Source organism: Manis pentadactyla, chromosome 9 (genome assembly GCF_030020395.1).
Source record: "Manis pentadactyla isolate mManPen7 chromosome 9, mManPen7.hap1, whole genome shotgun sequence".
In the NCBI taxonomy this organism is placed as follows: Eukaryota; Metazoa; Chordata; class Mammalia; order Pholidota; family Manidae; genus Manis; species Manis pentadactyla.
This window is the reverse complement of record NC_080027.1, coordinates 83,790,172-83,818,092: the sequence shown is the minus strand read 5'-3', so window position 1 is coordinate 83,818,092 and position 27,921 is coordinate 83,790,172. Positions and strand designations below refer to the sequence as shown.

Below are 27,921 nucleotides of genomic sequence, written 5' to 3'. Positions count from 1 at the left end.
GTTCAGTTCTATTGTATTTCAATGCAATAAATATCAAATGAGAACTCAGAATTCATCTCTTTAAGGCAGGACCACATTTGAGGAAATGGAGACCAATATTAACATCTTTCTTTATTCCCAGTGCATGTGGCACTGGCACAAGGAGAAATCTTAATGGTACACATCTTTATGTGTATAGGAAAACTCATCTCACATTCCCCCCATACTCCTTCACTGAAAGGACAATGAAAGAACAAAAAATTAAAATCTAACTTGTTATGTCGTGACTTAAGCTGCCTCTCCACAAATAATCAATACTATCTTCTACTCTACTCTTTTTGGGTTCAAACTTTATCTAGTACATGTCAGGCTATAAAATCAAGTCAACATAGAATCAAATCTAAACCTCACGCTTCACTGTTGTGAAGGCCTGGGGTACACTGGTTTCCCTCGCAGTATGCTTTTTCTTTTCATGTGCCTGGGAACAGGTTTTCATGTCATCATCTTCAACCTTGAGTGTCAAATACAAAAGGATACTTACCAAGTTGAAGCAGTCAGAGCCAAAACTCAGACGGATTGAGATTGCTAAGGGATTTCCTAGAGAGAATATAACTATTTCCTAACTGGGATAAAAGAAAAAGTATTTTATGTACTTGTAAATAAATCCCTCCCATCTCTACCAATTTCACCACCAAAATGACCACCACCACAATCAACCAACCAACCAATGAGTGAAAACAATTAAAACACTGCCCAGGCCACTGTGATTACACCATTCCTACAATAAAGTGAGAGCAAAAGGAAATGTGTTTTTCATTAAAACTGAATTTATTGAACTTAAATAATTATTCATTATTCTAAGATTATGTTCTTCCTACTTTTTAGTGCTAAAAAGTCTTTCATACAAGAATGCTAATAGCATATGGTAATTTGGGCTTTCCTGTTTTTGTTTTATATCCTTAGCTGCAAAATTAGAAGCTAGAAACACTTCAACATTCCAATTAAAAATTCTTTTTTTTTTTGCAGATTTACTGGTGCTTAAACCTAGAACCTAGGAACCACAGCCTACGTAAAGACCTACCTTCTGTGTTACATGTTTTACAACATTGAATTATTTCTTGGTGAGTTCCCTAAGCAATATATAGCAGGATAAAAGCAAGTCTTAATTTACATTAAGCCAGTATAAAAATGGTCTTAATTGCAAGCACCAAAGAAGTGTCTTCAACCACCAAAGAAATATGTTTTCAACCATCACCATGTATATATCACCTTTTATATCATATTTTGTCCTTTTATACCTTTCTTCTTATTAAAACTAATTGTATTGTTATCCACAGGGCACTGTCTTAAAAGTATACTACTACTTCACTGATACCATTACTGCTCTAGGGGCAGCCTGTTGTCACAGATGTGAGCAGTATTCGTGCAGTGCAGAAACAAAGGTGGCTGAGGTACAAGCAGGCCACTTTCTTGGGTCAGCGTTTTAGTGGTACCACAGGTGGCTGCCCATCTCAATGCATATTTTGCCCATTTATCTTTATAAATCATATATTAAAACTTTTAGTATTCACACATACTTAAACTGAGAATATGTATTAGAGGAAAGCATATTTTAGTGGGCTTCACGTGTCAAAAAAACCTCAATTTCCACATATTATTTTTACATCATTAGCTACCTTTGAGTGTATAAATGCACAAACTGGAATATACTTTTAGAAAAACTGACAGAGAGCTATGCAAATTGCAAATTGCAGTGTGTCCTCCTGTAAGTGAATCAATTCATCTCTACTCCCTCGAAGTGTTAAAAACAAAGAAGACTAGCTGGCCATTACTTTTTAAAGTATGCTTCAGATTAAATACAAAATAATCATCATTGGCATTTTGGGCCAGATGAAAACTGTTGAGTGTTATGTATGACTCTACCATGATTTGCTATAATGGTTTTCCTTCCATTACACTGTTCCCACTAATATTAGTTCTCTATCCATTTAATATGACCATTTGTGTTAAACTTCAAAATAACTCCTGGGAATATCTAGAATTTATATCAGGAACTTCTGAAAGCGCTTCTGCTTTCCTCCCAATCATGACACCATTTAACCTTATTAGTAACATTAAAACGGCAACTGAAGGTTTTTGAGATGGGTGGGTGCCTTGCAATAAACACGCACAGGCTGAAGCATCTGGCCAAGTTACTCTATGCAGTGATCAATGCTTAGTTCTTCTTGTTTTTCTTCAGATAGCGAGCTCGTATGGACTTGCCTACAGTCATGCTCACTTTAAGATATATCCAAGAAGGCAGGATTGAGGATACTGCACCCTAGGGAAAGAAATGGGGAGATAAGTAATTATAGCCTGCAATTTGAGCTAAATTAAAGTGTAAGATCTTATGTTTTATGTTTTATTTATGGGTAGACTTTAAAGGTTTTGGGTATTTAAAAGTAACACAGATGTCTCCTTAGTAAATCTAGACAACAAATAAATGCTAACACATCACATACTATTTTGTAGCTCAATGGGAAACCCCAAGCCAAAGTACTGATGTGGAACTTAAAAGCGTACATACCATAAGAGAATGGACCAGGTATCCATTGGTGCGGGATTGCACGCCCACTGTTTTAATTGCAGATTTCACAAACGTCTCTGACGAGGGTTTATCCAAAGTTGGCTTTCGGATTTTAGCCAGTTTTGTGGCTACGAAGTATGGCAGGACACTCTAGAAAGGCACCACCCCCACAAAAAACATCCATTGATTAGCAAAGGCCACAAATGCAGAATTCACTGCGGTGGTTGTTCATTGTAGCAGAAACATTCTGATGAAATCTAAAGTTTGTATCCTTATATAGAGAGAAGATAAGAGAAGTGGCTTAACGGAGCACATGACAGCAAACAAAATTTAATATATCAATCAAAACAGAATTTGAGACTAGAGAAAACATTAAAAACAAGCAGAAATACATACCTTTTTGAATCTTTAAAAAGAAGGCACTGAACAAATGTACAGAACAGAGATTCAGGACAGGACACTCTTTCTACTCTGATTCAACTCAAACATTGTTACAAAACCACCAAGTGGGAGATTCTTGCATTTTATTCTCCTAAAGAGATAATAGTATTTCCTTCATAATTTATGATTAATTACAATTGTTCTATCAGCTCTGGTCCCTTTAAAGTGAACATTTCATTTCCTCATGCTGGGGCTACCACTTTTCTTCTCTAGTTTCCTACCATTCTGCGTCTGAGTTTCATAAACTTTGTTATAAGAGGGGATCTGCTCCCTGTTTTCCTTTGTTCTTTGTGGGGGGTACAATATAACAAATGGAAATGGCTTGAGCAATAAGAGACCCTTGACAGGATTGGTGTGGGACGACATGAGGAATTTAACTAGTGGCAGGTTGTTTGTGGCTTATGCTTGCTACATTTGGGATATGATTCAACACAAAATATAAGGGGAAGCTATTACAATTCCTGAGTCATTATACAAGAGGTTCCTTCTATACTGAAATAACTTGGGCATGGTTTTTCACCAAAGAGTGAATGCATTCTATGTATATCTCACATTTGTGAAAGGAGATGGTATACATTATAGCATTTTATTAAAGAAGAGGATCTGTTCCAAAACAGGGTGGTCTAAATAAAACACTTCATTCCAAGAGGTAGAAATAAAAACTGAGATGTACTTAAACTATGGATTTCCTTCCTGCTGAGAGCTAGAAGGAATGTTCCCATCTCTTTAGGCTATTTGTTTTGCTGTATTGTTTTTTCTTTTTTATACTTTTTCCACTCCCAAGTCTGAGTCAAGGAATACAACTCATCCTTCTTAACAAGGGAGCTGAAATGTCAGCCTACCTGTTAAGAACCGAGAGCCCAAGGGTCTAACCACTGCCCCTCTCTACCTTTCTCTTTCGCAGTCCTTGCAGCCACAAACCCATGCTAAGTAAGCTAATGTCCCCAGACACTTCAATTCCCAGGGCCATTTGATTAAGTGACTTGGCTTTTGAGAATTTGTTTACTTGAATTATCACTATACACATATCCCTCACTTAACAAGCAAAATTATGTCAAAGGTCTTCAATTTTAAAACCATGTTGCTTTATACAGTATATGAGAGCACAAACCAAAGAGAGACCTCAGACTAGCAAACAGTATGAAATGCAGTGTTCAGTGAGGCTCTAACAAGGGGTAAGGAAAGAAAAATTTGTTCACCAAGATGAATAGAACAGTAAGAGTATATGCATATATTATGTCTCAAATGATGAAGGAACATAAGCAAACCATGTCACATCTCTATGCCTCAGGTTCCTGGTTATAAAAAAAGTCAAGATTTAAAAACTGTTCCCATATAGAGATCACAAAGCCTGCTAAGCATACTGTAAAGTTTTGAGCATCTCAAGATAAAGATGGTCTGATACACTTCCACTGGCCTAAGTATAATTCTCTATCCCCCACTCTGTGTGTGTGTATATATATATACACACACACAGAGCAATAAATTGGGCTATTTTGATCTTGTAGAGGAATTAAGTCGCACTGCCTAGCTGAACCACTTGATGGTGCCACAAGTTAACCCATTACTCAGCTAAACCACCCTGACAGTCTGGAGAACCTCCTGGCTCTGGAGGTGGGGACAAAGGAAGCATACGCAGGAATTCCAAGTCAAATTATGTTTTTCCAACTAAGAAATGTAAATTCCATTCTGTAAAGTGTATTTACTTATTTTCACAATGGTTTAAAATTAAGGTAGCTAATATGGCCTAGTGAAGGATGGAAAGGATTCAGAGAGGAAATAACTTTTGAAACGTCTTAAGGGAAGTGGAAGAGATTGCCCGCTAAACAAATAAGGGAAGAACATTTTGGGTAATGAGAACAACAAAGGAGACATAAGAGAGCATGATGTTCTCAGGGAACTGCACATAGTTCAGTATGGTTTAAACACTGGAAATGTCTGAAGCAATGGCAGGAGGAAGACTAAACAGTACAGAAAACTAAATCCAATCACTGGGCAGCATTCAAACTTCTAGAGCTAAGCTCTATGAAGACGTAAGTCTTGCTCACCACTATATTGTCAATGCTTAGGACAGTACCTGGCACATAGTAGGGCACAAAGATCTGTTGAATGAGTTAGCAACAGAACACTTAATTACAGACAACACCAAAGAAACATATGGGGGTCCTTTTCCACTGCTACAGTCCAGAAAATTAATTACACCAAGAAGTTGACAAGGTAATAGGAGAGTTTAAACCAAAATTTTAGATATTCTGAAGCTTAAACAACATCAACTATCTAAACAAAGGCAAACTTAGAGGTTTAGCTACTTGCCAAGAACTTAAAAAGGATTATTTCAAGTTACATAAAAGCAAAGAAATATATGTCAAAATGTCATCTAGGTACATCCTTAAATAGCTGAACAAAAAACCCATAAGGAATCATTAATCCATTTTTTCTGCTTACTCAGTAAACATTCCAGGTAACAGGTCATGATACTTGTATTTTTGACAGGCAGTATTTTGGGCAGAACAAATTTTACAAGTTGCAGAAGCTCAATAATCTGCCATTATAAATAATGCCACTAGGAAACAACTCTATCTTGACAGCTACAGATATGGGCAAGTGTCCTGGTCTCCAAAGTTGGAATCCCAAACTGAAAATAATTAACTAGGGTATTAAGCAAAGCTGTTGATGTTTTGCCCTTGCTCAGCCTATTAAAAAAAAAAAATCCCTGGAGACAACTTTGTATTTTTTTTCTCACCCTCCAGAGTAGCTCGTTTAGGTATCTTGTCTTTACCAAACAATATAGGGGGGCTCAATTCAGAATCAGGAGGGTCCTACAGCTGAATTGTCACGGAGTAGTGGGAAGATGTCTAACACTGCATGGCAGGTATTCAAGATTCACAGACCCTTGTAACTTCAGGTAGTAAGTAGAGCATCTATGTATTATTTCATGTAGTCATCTGTATATTAAACATGCCTTCTCAAATTTAAAAATGACCAGAACTCAAAACCACACTTTTGAAAATATGGATCCAGAGGATGCCAGGCTACAATCTGTTTGTACAATATGGAAATCTAGACACAGTATCTAATCAGTCTTTCTGAGCAAGAAGCTACGTGTGACCTGAATGCATTCTTAAGGCAGAGGTTACAGCTCCTAGGCATTTTAGGGATTTTTTTCTCCTTAAATCTGTGTATTTGTCTCCCATTTCAGGATGCAATATCCTCCAGAAAAGTCTGAATAATTTTAAGTAGATCCTAGGTTTGAGTTAGTATTCTTTTATTTGCAGACAATGAGATGAGCATTTCTACCAAAGGGCCTTTGATTATCTCACTAGAAACCCTTGGATTTTCCAGAAAATGTTAGGAAAAAGGCATATTCTGATGGTGCAGAGGTCCCTGATTACATGGTGACACGCAAAGACCCCATAGGAATGTTAGGTAAAACCTCAGCACCTAAGCCCAAAGTAAAGGAGTTAAGATGTGTGTTCTGCTCAAAGAAATTCCTTGATAAATGCTGGCTGGCTGATAATCTTAACAAACGATTTACCTCCAAATTTGTGGAACTTGTATGTTAACATTCAACGAACAAAAGGAAAACCAGTTTAATTTCACAAAAAGCATTTATTTAACAACAAATATTTCCTAAACACCTACTAGGATACTGTTTTAGGTACCTGGAACACAGTTATGAACAAAAACAAAGTCCCTAATTTTACAGACCTTACATTTTACTGAAAAGGGAGGAGGGTGAGAACACAGAGACTACAAATAGTAAAACACATACACAATACTGGAGGTGACTATAAAAAGGAAATAGAAAGGAACCTGAGCAGAAGATAGAGGTGATGAAGGCTGTTCCTACAGGTGGTGAAGGAAGGCCTCTCTGATGTGGTAAGGTATTGCCTGCTCTCAAGATCTGAATGAAGGGAGGGAGCTAGCAAAGAGCCTACAGGTAATGAGCCTTTTATATGGAAAGGACAGCACATGCAAAGGCCCAGAGGTAGGACTGTTGATGAAGGGGTCTGAGCAACTGCAAGAACGGGTGAGATAATGTGGGAACATTTGAAATCAGAACATGGTGGGTCATAAGAATTCATGATTTTACACTAAAACAGATGAAAAGCCATGGCAGAATTTTTTAGAAGAGGAATGAAAATGACTTGGGTTTTGCTTTAAAGAGATCACTCTCACTGCCAGCAGCAGACTGTGGGAGCTATAGGCGAGGAATGGGAACAGGGAGGCCAGATTGAAAGACACCACAAAATGTCGACATAAGAAATCACGGTGGCTCAAATCACACTGGTAGCAGCAGTGGTCATGGAAAGGGTAAGACAATGGATATGTTTCAAAGACAAACTAAAGTCAGTGGGATTTCCCAGCAGATTGAATTTGGGGTATGAGAGAAAGAGGTAGTGGGGTAAAGGGGAGAAAATATCAGTCCTGGGCAAAATACTGAACTTTGGTTTCTTCCTCTGTAATGAAGAGATCCAGGCTCTTCCTTATTGTACTCTTATGAGGATTTAAATAAAATATTATCAGTTAAGGAGTGTGTGAGTTGAACTTTGGTATATACTAGTAATTATTTTCTAGTATTTGTATTTTTTCAGCATGGATTTGTAAAGAAATACTTGACTGAGGTTAAAAAGGGTATGGGAGTTCCCTTTTCTGCAGAGAGCATCTATTGAGCTAAACACATGGATATCTGAGTCCCTTCTGGACAGATTACCTCTTAAGTCTTAAACTTAGTACCTTGTAAGTTCTTGTAGTGAGTGTAACACTGTTGTAAAGGGCCAAGAAAAAAAGACATTACTAACAAACATGGGGATTCACCTGGTTGGAATGGATTTGAGTCCAATTATCCCAACAGGACTGATTTTACTATTTCAAGCCATTTCTCAAAGTCGGCACAGTTGACCCAACATGAACATTTCCTATGAGAATCTTTACACTGTTTTACAGTTTTCTATTTAGACTCCATTTGCACTAACAACACACTCCATTGTCTTCTTCCATTGCCACTGACAATTAACAAGAATGGGTGAAGAATTATGTTTTCAATCCCAACAGTCATTTCTTAATATTTAGCTTTCTTGCTCTTTGAAGCCCAACAGATCTATATAATTACTCTGTTATAAAAAAATTAACAAAATATAAAAGGAGTATCTTCTTTGATTAAAAAAAGCTTGAATTTTGTTTTCTACCTCATCTTCATTTGTGCTATATGTTTTCTATATTTATTTTGATTAAAAACCACATTTTTACCAGAATTAACAAAACCACCAACTCACATCACCGAAGAGCACAGGAAGGTGGGTAACTGAGAATGAGGCCCAGAGAATTTCTCCATTATAAGTTCACATCTAAATGGAGTATTCTGGTGTGATCTCGTGCTGAGAATGAGAAAGCCCACTTCTTTTTCAAGCCAACTGAACCCTAACACCACTGTCTCTGGATCTAGATGGGCTGCACCTGCACCTTCATCTTCCTTTTGGTAAAGAGTCAGGTAAACTGTATCTTATGGGATGGTTTCAGTTAGCAAATGATTTCCCTCTTGATACCATTTCCAAAAGGCCTGGCTTCCCAGGCTCTAAGGAAGAAAACCGTCCAGCACAGAGCAGCTCTTCAGTGAGAAACAGGAAGGCACTGCAGAAGGCACACAGACTTTGGAGTGACCCACGCCCAGGCTACAAATCCCGGCCAGTGAATTCCCTGTGTTTGCCGCCTTCTTGAACATATCACCTTCCTGTAGTTTCTTCATGGCACTTATCATTGTATAATCTCATTCATGTATTTGTTTATGTGTTTACTGTCTGTCTCTTTTCTACTAAATGTAAATTCTACCACAGTGGGGACTCCATCTATCTTTTTTATCACTGTATCTCCACTTGCCAGACTATTCGGTACCCTCTAAATATTTCTTGAATGTGGATCATGATATATACCTCTAGTTTTGGACTTACTATCCCTTGGGGTTGTAATGTGTTTAAATATCTGTCTTCTCTTTCTGTGTGTGCCCTGAGGACAGGGACTGGGTCTTACTCACTTTTGTTTGTGCTCTGCCTAGCTAAGGACCTGGCTAACAGCAGGCACCCACTGTCTGAAAAACTGAACTAACCTTAGGCAAGTTGCCTGATGCCTGTTGATTTCATAGTTTCCTACTGTGAAATAGCACTAGGTTAACATCTCTTTCAATTAAGGTCACAAAATAGGTGAAACATGGGGCATACTGTAAATATTCAATAAATGCATGTTTCTTTCCTCTCTTCTTCCCACTTGTATATCATTTCACAGCTTCCAGTGTTTTTATATATGCCACATCATTTGTCCCCAAAGGCTCAAAGTAATGAAGCAGCTTTCTGTAGATCAGAAGACCACTGAGCAGTGACATCAGACCTAAACCCTTGGTCTGCTGACTCCAAGCTCAGCATCCTTCCCTCATTGCCCGTAAGCACACCTGTGATAAATGTGGTCTGGCCCCGATGAAGGAAGCTCTAATCTCTTGCTTTGAAATGACCAAATATTCAGGAGGGCTTCATGAATTCTTCAGCAACAAAAACTTCTTCAAAAGGCAGGTTTGTGAAGAATTATCATAACTTATGGGATATATAATGTGTATATTCTTATTCTTTGGGAATACACACACTGAGCTATTTACAGGTAAAGAACCATGATGTGGGCAACTTTCTTTTCAATGACAAAAACAATAAAATATTTTTAAAAAGTAAAATGTTCAACAACAAGTGAACCTTGGTAAAGGATACTGGGGTGTTCTTTGTACTTTTCTTATTCTTATAATTTCTGTTGATTTGAAATTATTCCAAAATAAAAAGTTTTTTTAAAAATAAGCAGCCTTGGGGCGGAGCCAACATGGCGGCGTGAGTAGGACAGTGGGAATCTCCTCCCAAAAACATATATACTTTTGAAAATACAACAAACACAACTAGCCCTAAAAGAGAGACCAGAAGACGCAGGACAGTGGCCAGACTGCAGCTACACCAGCGAGAACCCAGCGACTGGTGAAAGGGGTAAGATACAAGCCCCGGCCCGGCGGGACCCGAGCGCCCCTCCCCCCAGCTCCCGGTGGGAGAAGAATAGGCAGAGCGGGAGGGAGACGGAGCCCAGGACTGCCGAACACCCAGCCCCAGCCATCCGGGCCAGAGCGCAGACACAGTATATGCCCAGGGGGCCCTGGATACTGGGGGAACAGGGAGTAAGACCTCTGAGCGGGTGCTGAAGCTGATGCCCCTGTGACAAAGAAAAGCAGGGGCTTTTTGAAAGTCTTAAAGGGACAGGGACTTAACAGCTTGACGGAAACAACCCAGGTCACAGTACAGCAGCTGGAAATCACAGGGAAAACCGGGTGCACTAACCCCCTGGGCAACAGCTCTGAGACCCCTCACGGAGGCAAACAGTCAAGCAGCCCCCCCATCCATCACCCCACCGGGCGCTGCGAAAGCAGAGAAGCAGCCTGAGACAAATTCCGCCCACAGAAAGGGAAATTTCTCCCTTCCGGCCAGGCAAGACACAAAGACCCACTCTACACGCAATTACCCAACATAAGCCACTAGGGGTCGCAGTTGCCCCAGTAAAGAAAGGCCAGTAGTAAGTGAAAATTTTGGCCCTCCCAGCTGACAGTCAATAGCACCTGTCAACATGAAAAGGCAAAAAAATATGATCCAGACAAGACTAACCCAGACAGCTTCAGCATCTGCTACATCTTCCCCTGAGAAGGAATCTGGGGAGATAGATTTAGCCAGTCTACCTGAAAAAGAATTCAAAACAAAAGTCATAACCATGCTGATGGACTTGCAGAGAAATATGCAAGAACTAAGGAAGGAGAATTCAGAAATAAAACAAGCTCTGGAAGGACTTCAAAACAGAATGGACGAGATGCAAGAGACCATTAATGGACTAGAAAACAGAGAACAGGAATGCAGAGAAGCTGATGCAGAGAGAGATAAAAGGATCTCCAGGAATGAAAGAATTTTAAGAGAGCTGAGTGATCAATATAAAAGAAATAATATAAGAATCATAGGCATTCCAGAAGAAGTAGAGAGAGAAAAGGGGATAGAAAATGTCTTTGAAGAAATAATTGCTGAAAATTTCCCCAAACTAGGGGAAGAAATGGCCTCTCAGACCACAGAGGTACACAGAACTCCCATGACAAGGGATCCAAGGAGGGCAACACCAAGACACATAATAATTAAAATGGCAAAGATCAAAGACAAGGACAAAGTATTACAAGCAGCCAGAGAGAAAAAAAAGGTTACCTACAAAGGAAAACCCATCAGGCTATCATCAGACTTCTCAACAGAAACCCTACAGGCCAGAAGAGAATGGCATGATATACTTAATGCAATGAAACAGAAGGGCCTCGAACCAAGACTACTGTATCCAGCACGAATATCATTTAAATATGAAGGAGGGATTAAACAATTCCCAGACAAGCAAAAGTTGAGGGAATTTGCCTCCCACAAACCACCTCTACAGGGCATCCTACAGGGACTGCTCTAGATGGGAGCACTACTAAAAAGAGCACACAACAAAACACCCAACATATGAAGAAGGGAGGAGGAGGAATAAGAAGGGAGAGAAATAAAGAATCATCAGATTGTGTTTATAATAGCTCAACAAGCGAGTTAAGTTAGACAGTAAGACAGTAAAGAAGCTAACCCTAAACCTTTGGTAACCACAGACTTAAAGCCTGCAATGGCAATAAATTCATACCTTTCAATAATCACCCTAAATGTAAATGGACTGAATGCACCAATCAAAAGACACAGAGTAATAGAATGGATAAAAAAGCAAGATCCATCCATACGCTGCTTACAAGAGACTCACCTCAAACCCAAAGACGCGCACAGACTTAAAGTCAAGGGATGGAAAAAGATATTTCAAGCAAACAACAGAGAGAAGAAAGCAGGTGTTGCAATTCTGGTATCAGACAAAACAGACTTCAAAATAAAGAAAGTAACAAAAGACAGAGAATGACATTACATAATGATAAAGGGCTCAGTCCATCAAGAGGATATAACCATTATAAATATATATGCACCCAATACAGGAGCACCAACATACCTGAAACAAATATTAACAGAACTAAAGGAGGAAATAGAATGCAATGCATTCATTCTAGGAGACTTCAACACACCACTCACTCCAAAGGACAGATCCACCAGACAGAAAATAAGTAAGGACACAGAGGCACTGAACAACACACTAGAACAGATGGACCTAATAGACATCTACAGAACTCTACATCCAAAAGCAACAGGATACACGTTCTTCTCAAGTGCACATGGAACATTCTCCAGAATAGACCACATACTAGGACACAAAAAGAGCCTCAGTAAATTCCAAAAGATTGAAATCCTACCAACCAACTTTTCAGACCACAAAGGCACTAAACTAGAAATAAACTGTTCAAAGAAAGCAAAAAGGCTCACAAACACATGGAGGCTAAACAACACGCTCCTAAATAATCAATGGATCAATGACCAAATCAAAATGGAGATCCAGCAATATATGGAAACAAATGACAACAACAACACTAAGCCCCAACTTCTGTGGGACGCAGCAAAAGCAGTCTTAAGAGGAAAGTATATAGCACTCCAAGCATATTTAAAAAAGGAAGAGCAATCCCAAATGAACGGACTAATGTCACAATTATCGAAATTGGAAAAAGAAGAACAGATGAGGCCTAAGGTCAGCAGAAGGAGGGACATAATAAAGATCAGAGAAGAAATAAATAAAATTGAGAAGAATAAAACAATAGCAAAAATCAATGAAACCAAGAGCTGGTTCTTCGAGAAAATAAACAAAATAGATAAGCCTCTAGCCAGACTTATTAAGAGGAAAAGAGAGTCAACACAAATCAACAGTATCAGAAATGAGAAAGGAAAAATCACAACAGATCCCGCAGAAATACAAAGAATTATTAGAGACTACTATGAAAACCTATATGCTAACAAGCTGGGAAACCTAGGAGAAATGGACAACTTCCTAGAAAAATACAACCAAAATACAACCCAAAAAGAAACAGAAAATCTAAACAGACCAATTACCAGCAACGAAATTGAAGCGGTAATCAAAAAACTACCAAAGAACAAAACCCCTGGGCCAGATGGATTTACCTCGGAATTTTATCAGACATACAGGGAAGACATAATACCCATTCTCCTTAAAGTTTTCCAAGAAATAGAAGAGGAGGGGACACTCCCAAACTCATTCTATGAAGCTAACATCACCCTAATACCAAAACCAGGCAAAGACACCACCAAAAAAGAAAACTACAGACCAATATCCCTGATGAACGTAGACGCAAAAATACTCAACAAAATTTTAGCAAACCGAATTCAAAAATACATCAAAACCATCGTACACCATGACCAAGTGGGATTCATCCCAGGGATGCAAGGATGGCACAACATTCGAAAGTCCACCAATATCATCCACCACATCAACAAAAAGAAAGACAAAAACCACATGATCATCTCCATAGATGCTGAAAAAGCATTTGACAAAGTTCAACATCCATTCATGATAAAAACTCTCAGCAAAATGGGAATAGAGGGCAAGTACCTCAACATAATAAAGGCCATCTATGAAAAACCCACAGCCAACATTATATTGAATAGCGAGAAGCTGAAAGCATTTCCGCTGAGATCGGGAACTAGACAGGGATGCCCACTCTCCCCACTGTTATTTAACATTGTACTAGAGGTCCTAGCCACGGCAATCAGACAAAACAAAAAAATACAAGGAATCCAGATTGGCAAAGAAGAAGTCAAACTGTCACTATTTGCAGATGACATGATACTGTACATAAAAAACCCTAAAGACTCCACCCCAGAACTACTAGAACTGATATCGGAATACAGCAAAGTTGCAGGATACAAAATCAACACACAGAAATCTGTGGCTTTCCTATATACCAACAATGAAAAAAACAGAAAGAGAAATCAGGAAAACAACTCCATTCACAATTGCATCAAAAAAAATAAAATACCTAGGAATAAACCTAACCAAAGAAGTGAAAGACTTATATTCTGAAAACTACAAGTCACTCTTAAAAGAAATTAAAGGGGACACTAACAGATGGAAACGCATCCCATGCTCATGGCTAGGAAGAATTAATATCGTCAAAATGGCCATCCTGCCCAAAGCAATATACAGATTTGATGCAATCCCTATGAAACTACCAGCAACATTCTTCAATGAACTGGAACAAATAATTCAAAAATTCATATGAAACCACCAAAGACCCCGAATAGCCAAAGCAATCCTGAGAAAGAAGAATAAAGTAGGGGGGATCTCACTCCCCAACTTCAAGCTCTATTATAAAGCCATAGTAATCAAGACAATTTGGTACTGGCACAAGAACAGAGCCACAGACCAATGGAACAGACTAGACAATCCAGACATTAACTCAGACGTATATGGTCAATTAATATTTGATAAAGGAGCCATGGACATACAATGGCGAAATGACAGTCTCTTCAACAGATGGTGCTGGCAAAACTGGACAGCTACATGTAGGAGAATGAAACTGGACCATCGTCTAACCCCATATACAAAAGTAAACTCAAAATGGATCAAAGACCTGAATGTAAGCCATGAAACCATTAAACTCTTGGAAGAAAACATAGGCGAAAACCTCTTAGACATAAACATGAGTGACCTCTTCTTGAACATATCTCCCCAGGCAAGGAAAACAACAGCAAAAATGAACAAGTGGGACTATATTAAGCTGAAAAGCTTCTGTACAGCAAAAGACACCATCAATAGAACAAAAAGAAACCCTACAGTATGGGAGAATATCTTTGAAAATGACACATCCGATAAAGGCTTGACGTCCAGAATATATAAAGAGCTCACATGCCTCAACAAACAAAAAACAAATAACCCAATTAAAAAATGGGCAAAGGAACTGAACAGACGGTTCTCCAAAAAAGAAATACAGATGGCCAACAGACACATGAAAAGATGCTCCACATCGCTAATTATCAGAGAAATGCAAATTAAAACTACAATGAGGTATCACCTCACACCAGTAAGGATGGCTGCCATCCAAAAGACAAACAACAACAAATGTTGGCGAGGCTGTGGAGAAAGGGGAACCCTCCTACACTGCTGGTGGGAATGTAAACTTGTTCAACCATTGTGGAAAGCAGTATGGAGGTACATCAAAATGCTCAAAACAGACTTACCATTTGACCCAGGAATTGCACTCCTAGGAATTTACCCTAAGAATGCAGCAATCAAGTATGAGAAAGATCAGTGCACCCCTTTGTTTATCGCAGCACTATTTACAATAGCCAAGAATTGGAAGCAACCTAAATGTCCATCGATAGATGAATGGATAAAGAAGATGTGGTACATATACACAATGGAATACTACTCAGCCATAAGAAAAGGGCAAATCCAACCATTTGCAGCAACATGGATGGAGCTGGAGGGTATTTTGCTCAGTGAAACAAGCCAAGCGGAGAAAGAGAAATACCAAATGATTTCACTCATCTGTGGAATATAAGAACAAAGGAAAAACTGAAGGAACAAAACAGCAGCAGAATCACAGAACTCAAGAATGGACTAACAGGTACCAAAGGGAAAGGGACTGGGGAGGATGGGTGGGTAGGGAGGGATAAGGGGGGGAGAAGCAGGGGGGTATTAAGATTAGCATCCATAGCGGGGTGGGAGAAAGGGGAGGGCTGTACAACACAGAGAAGACAAGTAGTGATTCTACAACAGGTTGCTACGCTGATGGACAGTGACTGTAAAGGAGTATATAGGGGGGACCTGGTATAGGGGAGAGCCTAGTAAACAAAGTATTCGTCATGTAAGTGTAGATTAATGATTAAAAAAAAAAAAAATGCAGTTCCTATGTGGTGACCTCTAATGAGTTCTACACAATGATATAAAGGACATATAAAAGTGTAGGCAAAGGGTCTGTTTGTGTTTATACAGAGGATCAAAGCCTAATTTGGCTACCCCGAAAATGAACTAAGAAACGATATGAAAGAGAACTTCCAACATCAGCACTCTCTGGAAGACTCATGCCAGAAGATGATCATCAAAAAACCCCTACAAAGATCCACGCACTGCTACAGCTGTAGATGCACTCATCCCACCAGCTCCTGGACTTGCCATGGGAATGAAGGAGATATCTAAGCTGGCCTGTGCATACAGTAAAACAACAAATTTGACTGGATCTATACTGTTGGAACTCAACCAAGAATTAGGAGAAGTGCAAATTGTAGCGCTCCAAAATCTTACAACTACAGACTATTTACTGTTAAAAGAACATATGGGATGTGAACAGCGCCCAGGAATGGGTTGTTTTAATTTGTCTGATTTTTCTCAAACTATTCAAATTCAGTTAGATAATAACCATCATATCATTGATAAGTTTTCACAAATGCCTAGGGTGCCTAACTGGTTTTCTTGGTTTCACTGGAGATGGCTGGTAATTACAGATATGCTTTGGTTATGTAACTATACTCCTATTATGTTAATGTGTGTGCGCAATTTAAGTAGTAGCTTAAAATCTATACATGCTGAAGTTACTCTACAAGAAGATATGTCAAAGAAATAATCAATCTTCCCATGTTTTCTCCCGCCTGCTACTTCTATAGCTTTTCTTCTTCCTTCCTAATTACAACGAATTCTTAAATAGAATTCGTGCCTCATATCAAATTTACCGAGTATCATAACTCCTCCAAGTGGTAAAGATACCTCAAGACAAATGCTGGGCATAGAAGCCACAGGGCATAAATATGCAAAGAAATAAAAAGCTAACCATTTCAAACAATAAGGCTTCTCTCTCACTTACCAACTTCACATTTCCCTGTATGGCCCCGGAAGATGACTGGTTAGCCAGAGACGGGTAAGATTCCTCAAGGGAGGAACAACCTAAGACAGGCACAGTCGCAGGGGGGGTCATCAGGTGAGAAATTGGGGATCAACGGAGGTGAGGCTTAGAACCTCACCCTCCCTGTTCTGAGAGAAATCTTCTGCATATGTGGATGTTTTATTGCCCTTGTCTAGCTTGGATTAACACATAGTCTACAGGCACACACCTGATCATCTACATTTGCTCTCTTACAACACTAAACTATGTTTTCTACCTTTATGTTGTATCTACCTACCACTTCAGCATCTTATTAAAAATAATAAAGAGAGAAATGTGGTATCCACATATAAATCAAGTATAAAAATCAAATGTGTATTCATATTTGAACTGACTGTTTATAGTTCACAATGCATGAGCAAAACCAAAAGTTTCTGTGATGACTGCCCTTGTACTGTTCACCATGTAACTTATTCACTATGTAAGAATTTGTTCTCCATGTAAGAACTTGTTCGTTATGCTTCAGAAGATTGGAGACTGACGAAAATTAGGCTTGGGGTGGATTAATGATTGTGCATTGAGCATTGACTCCCCTATACAGAATTTTATTGTTGTTAACAACCATTTGATCAATAAATATGAGAGATGCCCTAACAACAACAACCAAGAAAAAGTACACACTTCCAATTGTAAAATAAATAAGTAACTGGGATGTAATGTATAGCATAAGGAATATAGTCAAAATATTGTAACAACTTGGTATGGTGATAGCTGGTACTTAGAATTATCATGTATATAAATGTTGAATCACTGTGTTGTACACCTGAAACTAATGTAATGTAATACTGTGTGTCAACTACCCTTCAATAAAAAATAATTATTTAAAAAAAAAAAAAAATAAGCAGCCTTGTGAACATTTTACAGAATAAGAATTCAAGAAGCATGGTTTTAGGATGTCATCTTAGCCTTAGCTATTTCTTACATGCTCAGCATTAAGGCCTACTTGGTACAGGGCACACAGAAGGAGCTGGTACTGGGGCCCACCAACTAACCAGTCAGAGTACTTATGACTCTGCCCTTTGAAAAAGTTAAGCGTAATTTTTACTGCTCCAATTATAGGGCAATAATGAAAACAAACAGTCCTCACCCACAGAGCACACTTTTGATAATGTTTACTCAATAATGAATTTCTCATCCTAATTTACCTCCAGGGCATTTGTATCACATGTCGCTGTTTATTAGCATTTCCAGGAAATGCTTAGATAATGGCAAATCTGAAATCATGAAGGAAATTGTAAATGCTCTTACAAAATTACAGGAAAGAAGTCGAGGGAAAGACAGGGAGAGAGAAAGCAAAGGAAAAAATATTAATAAATAATTAATACAAAACAACCTAGGATTTGAAAAACACGGTCTCTTCCCCTCCCAGAAGAGTAATCTGGTACACATTCACACTGGGGTAGATCTAAAAGGAGAGCTTTCCTTCCAAAGATTAAAAGAAACTGAAACTGGACAACATAGCATTGACCTTGTAAGCCCTCCAGATACAGAGGATGAAAATTCAAGGCCAGGGGCATATGGAAGCAACAAAAGAAACCCCAAAAGCCTTCAGAATGGATGCCTGTGTGCCATAAAGCACGGCCTCACATGCCTGAGGTCCTCTGTGACTGCCAAGCAAAAAGCAGGTCTCTAGTATGTGATGAAGGACACATGCCATTAGCAACACAAAGACAAACCAGAGAAAAGCCCAGTTCTCAAGAACACATTGAAGTGGGAAAGGGCACAGGGCCAGAGAATATCAGGCAGAGGAAAGAGAGCAGAGAGAGAGGTGTAACCAAATGTGCACAAGTGGCTGAGAGGTTTCCCAGGGCATCTGAGCTTTGGAAGATGGACAGTGCCCATAGGCTCAAGTGTGAATGGAGCAGGGAGGGGACCTGGAGAGGAGCTGGGGAAGTGCATGCCAGCAGCAGGGCCAGTCACGGCAGAAAGCAGAGCACAGACTAGATACCACAGTGCCCAATCTGGCTGGAACACGGTGGGAAGAGGGAGTAGTACAAGAGGCAAAGACCTTGCGGAGTATGCACTCAATCCTGAGTATTACAGGCCTCCACTGGAGGACAGCACCATTATCTGACTTGTATTTAACATGATCACCCAGGAAACAGTATGTGGGATGAAGTGGAAGGGGAATCAGCTGATAAATACTCCTAGTCCAAAAAATGTGCACACATAAAACACCACCAAAGACAAACCAGTAATTGTGAACTCTGAATTTCATTCAAAACAATTTTTTCTCCTTTTGGTCAGAATTAATATGAGAATGTATTCTACTTCAGCATTCTGATGTTCATACAGAAATGACAACTATACTTTCCCTCACAATCATTTCAGTTTTAATTTTTCAACAAATTCATACGAAGTTTAAACCTTGGATGAACTCACATGAAGGAAGACAATGATCAACGGAATTACATAATTTGTAATTCATTATTAGGGAAAAAGAAAAGTTTACTTAGTAAAATATTTCAGAAAACACATGCTAATGTGTTTTGGTAGCAGTTTCTTCAGATTAATGGCAGAGAATAAATATGGAGAAAAGATCTTGGAGGAAAACAAGCTGTGGTAATGAAAGAGGAGATAGGCTTGTCAATTCATTGCATTTTCGAAATCACTCGTCTGTGCTCAGAAGCCTGACACTCCCTCTTGTTGTCGAGATGCTTGCAGCTTCTGGTCACCCTGCCTATAGGTCACCTACCAACGGACCTGTAAGATTCATGCTGAGTCTCAGTGGGTGTTTAAAAATTATTAAATAGCTTGATTGTAATAGATTTAGAATGAGAAAATGGCATAACATTGTGTGGCCTGTGACATTTACCCCCTATGAATGCTTTACTGGCTTCCTTATTACCAAAATACAACACATTCTACCTAGCAACTTTGAGCTACTAGTATTGAAATGACTGGTGTCAAGGTTCGGAGGGAGTATGGTAGTTCAGTACAGAATTCAGGGTTCTCAAAAACCCTGTCCTCCCCAGTGACATCTTGGACAAGACCCCAGGTGGGGGAATTCAGAAGAAGCAGGCTTTAAGAAGTCCCCTGAAGATGAGGAAACACATTCACGCTAGCCTTCCTCTAAGTACCACTTCCTCTCACTGTGGTTGATTTAGCTTCAGTATCTGCTTGGAGAATGGAAAGGGTTCAGAAGCTAGATCTAGGTAACACTTAGGGCCATCTTAACTATCTAAAGACATAAGGGAAGAAATGGAACTAAGCAGCCAAGCACCTTCTGGTTCCATAACTGCCAAAGCATAGATGTATCAGTAAGTGTTCAATGCTGTTCTAAAAGCCTGGAACAAACAGCCCAGTGGTTAAGAACAAAGGCTTTGGTGCCAAACAGAGTCAGACTTGAAACCAGGTTCTATATAGGCAACTGGCTTAACCTCTCTAAACCCCAATTGCCATTAATTTAAAGAAGATAATGATTGCACCACACCATCTTGTGAAATCATTATGAGATGCAAGGAATTAAATGGGAACATATGAAGTGCTTGGCACTGTGCCTGAAAATCATCCCCTCAAATACTAGGTATTATGATGATGATGGTAATTGACCATCTGGGGCTGCAGGGTGGAAAAAGCAAAATACTAGGCTCACAGCAATGAAAGCATAATGAACAATGGGTCTGTGAGGAGGTGGGCTCAGGTTGTGGGCAGAAGAAGGAAAGGGGTAAGAATTGCAGCTTCTCCCAAGATATTGTTAAAAATATGCCTAAGCATGGAAATACTGTGAGCCATTATTTCTTTGTGTTGAACAACAGCTGATTTGAGACAGATGCTCATAAAAACACCTACATTTGCTTCCTCTCATATTTTGTATTGTATTTTCACAGCACTGTATCTGTTAGCTACATAATAAAATCAAAGTTCTCTGGAAAATGGATAGTGTAAGAGCTAAAACTATAAAACTCTTGAAAGAAAACACAGGGGAAGTGCTTTGTGACATTAGATTTGTCAAAGACTTCTTGCATACGATACCAAAAGCACAGACAACTAGAGAAAATAGATAAACTGAACTATATCAAAATTAAAAACTTCTGTGCATTCAAGGACACTATCCTAGAGTGAAAAGGTGATATAGAGTGGGAGAAAATATTTGCAAGTCATATATCTACTAAAGAGTTCATATACAGAATATATAAAGTACTTTTATAATTCAACAATGAAAAGCAAACAACCCAATTAAAAAATGGGCAAAGGACTTGAATAGACATTTCTCCAAAGAAAATATATGAATGGTCAATTAGTAAATGTAAAGGTGCTTGACATCACCAATCATTAGGGAAATTCATATCCAAATCAAAACCACAATGACAGAGCACCTCACACCCATTAGGATGACTATTATTAGGAAAAAAAAACAAATGTTGGTAAGTATGTGGAGAAACTGGGACACTTGTCATTGCTGGTGGAAACATAAATAAGGGCAGCTACAATGGAAAACAATACCTTCCCTTTAAAAAAATACATAGCATTTTTTCCTCTGAGAAAAAATATACAGAATTACCGTACGATTCAGCAATTCCACTTCTGGGTACAGATCAAAAAGAATTGAAAACAGGGTCTCAAAAAAATAGGTGTACATCCACATTCACAGAAGCATTATCCATACCAGCCAAGAGTTGGAAGCAACCCAATGTCCCATCAATAGATGAATGGATAAACAAATGTGTATTATTATAAACACAATTATAATGTATATAATAAAACACATAATACTACATATAATGTGTATTATAAACAAATAATATAACGGGACTGTATACAACCTTTAAAAGGAAGGAGATGCTGTCACATGCTACAATACACATGGGCCTTAAAGACATTTTGCTAAATGAAATATGTCACTCACAAAAAGACAAACACTGTGTGAGTCCACTCACATGAGGAGTCATCAAACTGAGAAACAGAGAACAAATGGTGGTTGTTAGGGGCTGAGGATGGGGGGAAGATCTTTGAGGAACTTAACTGTGTTTAATGGACACAGTTTCAGTTTTGGGGATGAACAAAGTTCTGGAGATGGATGGTGGTGACAGCTGCACAACAATGCATTGTGAATGTATTTAATGCCATTCAACTGGACACTTGAAAATGATTTAAATGGTGTTTTCTATTACATGTATTTTATCACAATTTACAAAGACATTAAAAATCATCCTGATACACTATCATCCGGGAGTATGCAATCATCCCTGCTCTAGTAAACGTTAGCTTTCCTCAGCTCTCTACCCTCTCTTGTGGTTGTTATACAGCGACTTTGAAACAGAGTCATGGCACATCTTACATTTCTGGCAGCTGAGAGATATGGACAGTATATTGCTCTCAAAACCATTAAGAACTTAAATAATTATGCTTCAACTGTTTATGCTGCATGTAGTTCTACCTGAGGTATCCATACTTGAAAATTCTAGGGGATCATTTTTTCAAATCTAGACTGAAGTGTATAAAGGGAAAAAAAACCATGTCTTTAATGATGTGCTAACGTCACATTCACTTACTTGGGAATGTGATTTTCTTCTGTTGCCAAGACAGCAACAGTTGCTGTGGAAACCACACCAAAAAAATGGGGGATACTTAACTGAAACAAACTCTACTCACCTGCACAAAGATGCCCTTGCTCCTATATTCTTCATGGAGGCACTGAGAGAAGAAATCTACAAAAGCCTGGGAGGAGGTGGGTGTGAGAAGAAAGCACACATATTACATCAATCTGCCCGATTCGTAGCCATGGAAACAAAAATAATAAACTAATCGTTTAACACTACAGCTTCTACTCATTCTTTTAATTTCAAATGCAGAAGAGACCATTAAAAACAAAACTCAAGTTATTTTTAGCTGCCACTAAATTATGCTCTTACCAAATATAATATCCAGATCAAATTTTGATCTAACTGGAAAAGGTTCTTCTTACCTTCACTTTTTTCAGAACATTACTTTCCAAGAAGAAATGTTTTATTATATAACAAAGGATGCGTTCCTCCTTCCTACTTGCCATTCAAACAGAAACACATATGAATTCTGTTCAATTCTGTTCTATGGGATGTTGTCAGTAAAAAGACAAAAAGAGCAAGCGTCCTCTTGGTCCTTTGGGATGGCAAGATCCAAGAAGTGTAGAGATGAACGTGACAGCCCATCTTCTTCTGATAGTACAACTTTAAATCTATCTGTTAAATATAATGTACCACTTTTCAAATGTGGGCTTAACCTCAGCCTCAGGCTTGCAATGCAAAATGTCAATAATCACCCCACTAGGGTCCCAATTACCGTCTTGTGTCTGTGGAGTGAAACAGGTTTGAGAAGTTGGAGTTCACCAATCACTTCAAGAAACATGGTGTTCATTTTCAACATGCCTACTGTAGGTTTCAATGATACCGAAAACAAGTAGATTTGCAGAATTGGAGATGGTGCCAAGCTTTCTTAGTCACCGTTAATGCTTTTCCAGGGGACAAAGAGCCACGTGAAAAAGACAATTGTTTTGATGCATTCCAAGTTTTAATTGTGTATTATGTTTTGCTCACTTTTCTCTAAAACCTTAATTTCAGCATTTCAATGGTCATTGTTATTTCAGAGATGTACCCTATGCCTCAGCAATGTATATGAGGATGATGCTACTGACCTACAGGAAGTAGGAAATGCATTCTAAATTATTTCTCTAGTGGTAATATGAAGAGGGGAATGGTGATGTATAAAATTATATCTTACCGAGCACTCTGCCTCACCCCAGAAGTGACAATAAATATCTGTGAATTCTCAACAATGTGGCAGAACACCCACACTTCACCCAGCCTATTTTGTGTCTACCATGTGTATTTATGTGCTGGCTGGCTGCTATCCTCCTACTTAGCTCTGCACCTGGAATTTATGCTGTAGGCAGCCGACTCATTCATGGATCAAATGCCCAGTCTTAGACTCATTAACATGTTCTGAGCAACTGAGCCAACTGGCCTGGGCCAGCTTTCTATGGAAAGTACAGATATCAATTTTAAAATCAGTAAACTACCGGGAGAAAAAAAAACACCTATAGTCCACAGATCTTGGTGCCCCATTTGAAAAGTTTACACCAATCAGTATGTCTCTGGTTCTGGCTTCCCTGAAACAAGTGTCAGGTGTTTTCCTTTTTTTCTCAGTCCATTTGAAAACTGCCAAGAAGAGAACTTCAAGAAAGTTCTATGCTTGTTTCTCAGACTGAAAATCATTCCTCATTTTTATTCTGACATGATTTCCTAGAACACTGTTCACCTTGGTTGCCGAGTACATGGTCATCAGTGGGACTGGATACATGCCACTGGCAGAGGAGATGTTCAGAATCGCCCCTTTTGACCTAAAAAAGGAAAATATAAAAGAATGAAATCATACACACAACTTTTTGAAAATTATAGATTAAAATACAGAATTATTTGAAACAGCTGCTTTTCTAACACCTATGTTTCCTTGCCTTTCATCACCATGTGATATGCTTGGTCAGTGAATGAGGTATAACTCAATCAACTAAAAATAGCTCTTGTTAGCAATTAGCTCATTCCTCAGTTTCAGGAATCTGGGAGTGTGAACAGATCAGATCTAAAGTCTCATGATCTTTGACCTCTCAGAGGTCTTCTCTGGCATATCACCAAGAATTCTCACCCTTAGAAACACTCTTATAATCCCTGTATGCCTTTATTTTGGCCTAGCATCACACACTACCCTGCTGTAGCATTTATTTAATTATTGTATGTGTACAAAGATTTTTCTCCTTCAACAAAACCCTAAGCCTCTGGACATCACAGCCCTTGTCTTATACTTTTCCCCAGAACACCGTGCACAGCCCTGTGCACGTTACCAGGCACTTAATAAAACATTCTGGCAATAAGTGAATGGTTATGACCTGACCTCCTACTTTCTCTGGGTAGCAGATATTCAGACACTAAACAGTTGACTCTAAAATGATGTGACCTATAGTTCGTCCAACCATACTCTTTTGCCAAAGGGCAAAGCTCTGTAAATTTAGAGATGACTGAAAGTTAAAACTCAGAAAGTTACTAGGAATTACTAATACCACAAATAAAAGAAAATTAGTTTGAGGAAAGCAATGCGGTAAATACACTAGCTGTTGGCAAGCACATATGGGTTGGGTAAAGTGCGGAATCAGGGTCATTCAAATGTGGACTCAACCTCAGGCTTGAAATGCAAAGTATCAATAATGACTCTACTAGGGTCCCAATTAGTAATCATCTGTGTCTCTGGAGCTGAACAGGAGTGGAATTTTAGGAATCCTAGACAGAATTAACAACCAACTCTTCCCCCTCAAATCCATTCTTCAGGGGATGGGGAGGGGGGACTGGGTGGATCCCCTTCATCAGCTATGAAACCTGACCCCTCGCCACCCTCTTCCCACACCCTCCAGGACAGTTTCCTTTCCTTGGACTCAGTTTCTCATTATTTGTCATCTGAATTTACTTCCCCAAGGCCTATTTCTTCAGTATTTAAAAAACAAAACAAAACTATACAGTCCCCTTTAATGCAAAAAATAAAAGAAACATGACTGAAGGGCATCTAAGTTATTTTAGACAAAAATCCGAAAAGAAATCATCCCCAAAGGTCACCCAGTCCATCTGCCAGCCTCTAGGCAAGGTGCCACTTCAACCATCAAATGGAAGTCTGGACCCTGAGCTCAGTGTGTCACTGGAAACAAGTTGTTGTTTTTTGTTTGTTTGTTTTGTTTTTAACTGAAGTTCTTGTTAGTAATATGCACTTTTCTAAGCAGTAATCCGTCAACATTTTGGTCAAGGAAATCAAATAACAAATTTAAAAATGTTCTTTATTAGGGTTTTGAAGAAAATTGGAAGTATTTAGTCAGTGTATTAATTACATCATTCTTGTATTTTTCGCTTGTTTCTCCCAGAGACAGAAAAGCCTTTTCTTTTAAGGTAAGAAAGTAAGAGTGTCTATCAGGAGTCAGAACCCAATCACTCTAGGATGAAAACTGCTGAAATAGCATGACTTTCTAGTCATTTCATGTTCTCTATACTTGTGAAAAATTCCTTTCACCAAAATGTACTAAAACACACTTTTGTTACTGGAGAGTTTCAATACAGTATTAATTTGATGTTTAAAATATTTCCATCTTTTTAGGATGTTGGAAATGTTCTGAAATTACATTGTGGTGATGGTTGCAGCTTTGTGAATATACCAGACACTATCAAATTGTACACTTTAAATGGGTGGATTTTTATGGTATGTTTGAGAAATCTGTTAAAAAAAGAGAGGAAGAGAAATACAGTTATATCAGACCGTGTCACCTTTAAGCTCAGAGCAGATCCCAATCAAGTGGAAGCTAAGGGAGTGATTGTACCTTATGTAGCGCAATACACTTTCTGAGAAGTAACCCCAAATCCTGACAACTAGGACCCCCTTCCCAAACCCCAAGTATCCTTGTAGGTTTAGGCAGTTTTACTTTAACCTTTTCTCATACAACCAGAAGCAGCCAGCCTGAAGTGGCTGGAGATGATGAAGTTCGCCAAAGCTCGGGCCTGTTGCTATAGGTTTTATCAGCTGGACGATGTGCTCCACTATGCCACACTGGCTGGGGTGGCTGTGGGTGCCTTTGAACAAAAATCTTACATTTTTTTGTTTCATTCCTCACAAATGAAAACAACTTAAAAGCCTTCCAAAATTAAAGTTTAATGTTATCAAGTACATTTAAAAAATTAAACTATGATCTCAACAAAACAGACTTAAAATGTCACTCACCACAGCAATAATTTCAATACAGGAAAATCCACATAAAGATAATGAATACTTCTTTCCTGGTTTCCAAAATAATAGACCAATAGTCAAGTATTTCACAATTATGCAGGTATGTTCCTTTAACTGCTTACTCCTTGAGATAAGATTTTTGTTCTCAAACATTCTACCTTATTAAACTTTCTAGAAAGTAGAGTCTGAATTAGAGAAAAGTCAGAATTTGAGAGTACTTGATTCAAAACACAATATGTGCATTCTAAAATACATTAAAACAAGCCCAAGGCCAACAAAGTGTAAAGCAAGAATGCACTAGACCTAAGTAAATAAAAGGATAGCATTTATAATTGAACCAAAGATGACAGTAGAGAAAACACCCCTTCTACAAAAACTATGTGCTACCAAGAAGCACATGTACGTTTATGGAGCAAAAACCTTCCTTCCACACCCACACCCACACAACAGCACAAAATTCTCTCTCTCCAAAGATGGTAATATTCATCTTAGTTTTGTCTGCATCAAAATTAACACACTGGGCATAGCTGTCTTAATCCTTGTACTGTATACAGCACCTATTCTTTATGCAGAGCTGGGGATGAACATTTGGACTGTGAGGCACAAAGGACTCATCTTTAAAATCAACTACTTTGTCTAGCTCTAATTCTCCATCTAAGCAGTTTTAGTGACGTCAAACCAGTTTCCATGGCACAGCCAGACTCATGACAACCATTATATCAAGCAGGACAAAATGGGCTGCGCTTAATTGTACACAAAAGCAAACATAAAACCAAACCCTACTTAATCTCTCATTTTCTGGGGTCCTGGGGAACACTTCTAAGATTGGAAGGTACATTAAGAATATTTGCTGAAGTTCCATAATGAAGACTCATGTTGCTCATACTTCAGCACATTTCCAGTTTGTTATAACAAATATCCAAGTAAACAAGCCAACTAATATTTTCTGTGATGCAGCATTCTTAATTCATTACACTGCTTAGTTGCTAACAGCCACACGATGGTGTCTCAGTAGTGCAAACATTGAGGATCTACTAGAACTAAAATACTGAAAGAACAAAGCAGAAAACAGCATTGCTGATAAGAAAGTACCTTTTCATACAAACATACTCTTGAATTACTCGCCATCTTACAAGCCAAACATTAAACTCACCCAACTCTGTAAAATTTAGTAGCTTGCATTTTGAGCTTCCTGTAGCCATGCTCTCCATCAGAATCCCCTTAGACCCATGAAATTCCCAATCATAACACTTTCCTTAATCATCACCTAAATAAAAAAATTGCCAAGCCTTTATTCTGCTATAAA

The 27,921-nt window shown here is 38.7% G+C and overlaps 1 protein-coding gene across 5 annotated transcripts in view; it reads right to left on the bottom strand.

Moving 5' to 3' along the window:
* Positions 1-786: 786 nt before the first annotated feature.
* The window catches only part of HSD17B12 (hydroxysteroid 17-beta dehydrogenase 12), a 224,495-nt gene continuing 197,360 nt past the window's right edge, over positions 787-27,921 (bottom strand). For 4 of the 5 annotated variants that reach the window (XM_057507571.1, XM_036891682.2, XM_057507572.1 and 1 more), the window contains 4 exons: positions 24,120-24,201; positions 22,479-22,544; positions 2,546-2,695; positions 787-2,299 (listed from right to left, as the gene is read on the bottom strand). In XM_057507571.1, coding sequence (XP_057363554.1) covers positions 2,195-2,299; positions 2,546-2,695; positions 22,479-22,544; positions 24,120-24,201 — 403 coding nt within the window. In that variant the 3' untranslated portion in view covers positions 787-2,194. Of the gene's footprint in view, positions 2,300-2,545; positions 2,696-19,559; positions 19,587-22,478; positions 22,545-24,119; positions 24,202-27,921 lie in introns of those variants that run through there. The other variant, XM_057507574.1, reaches the window with a different exon arrangement.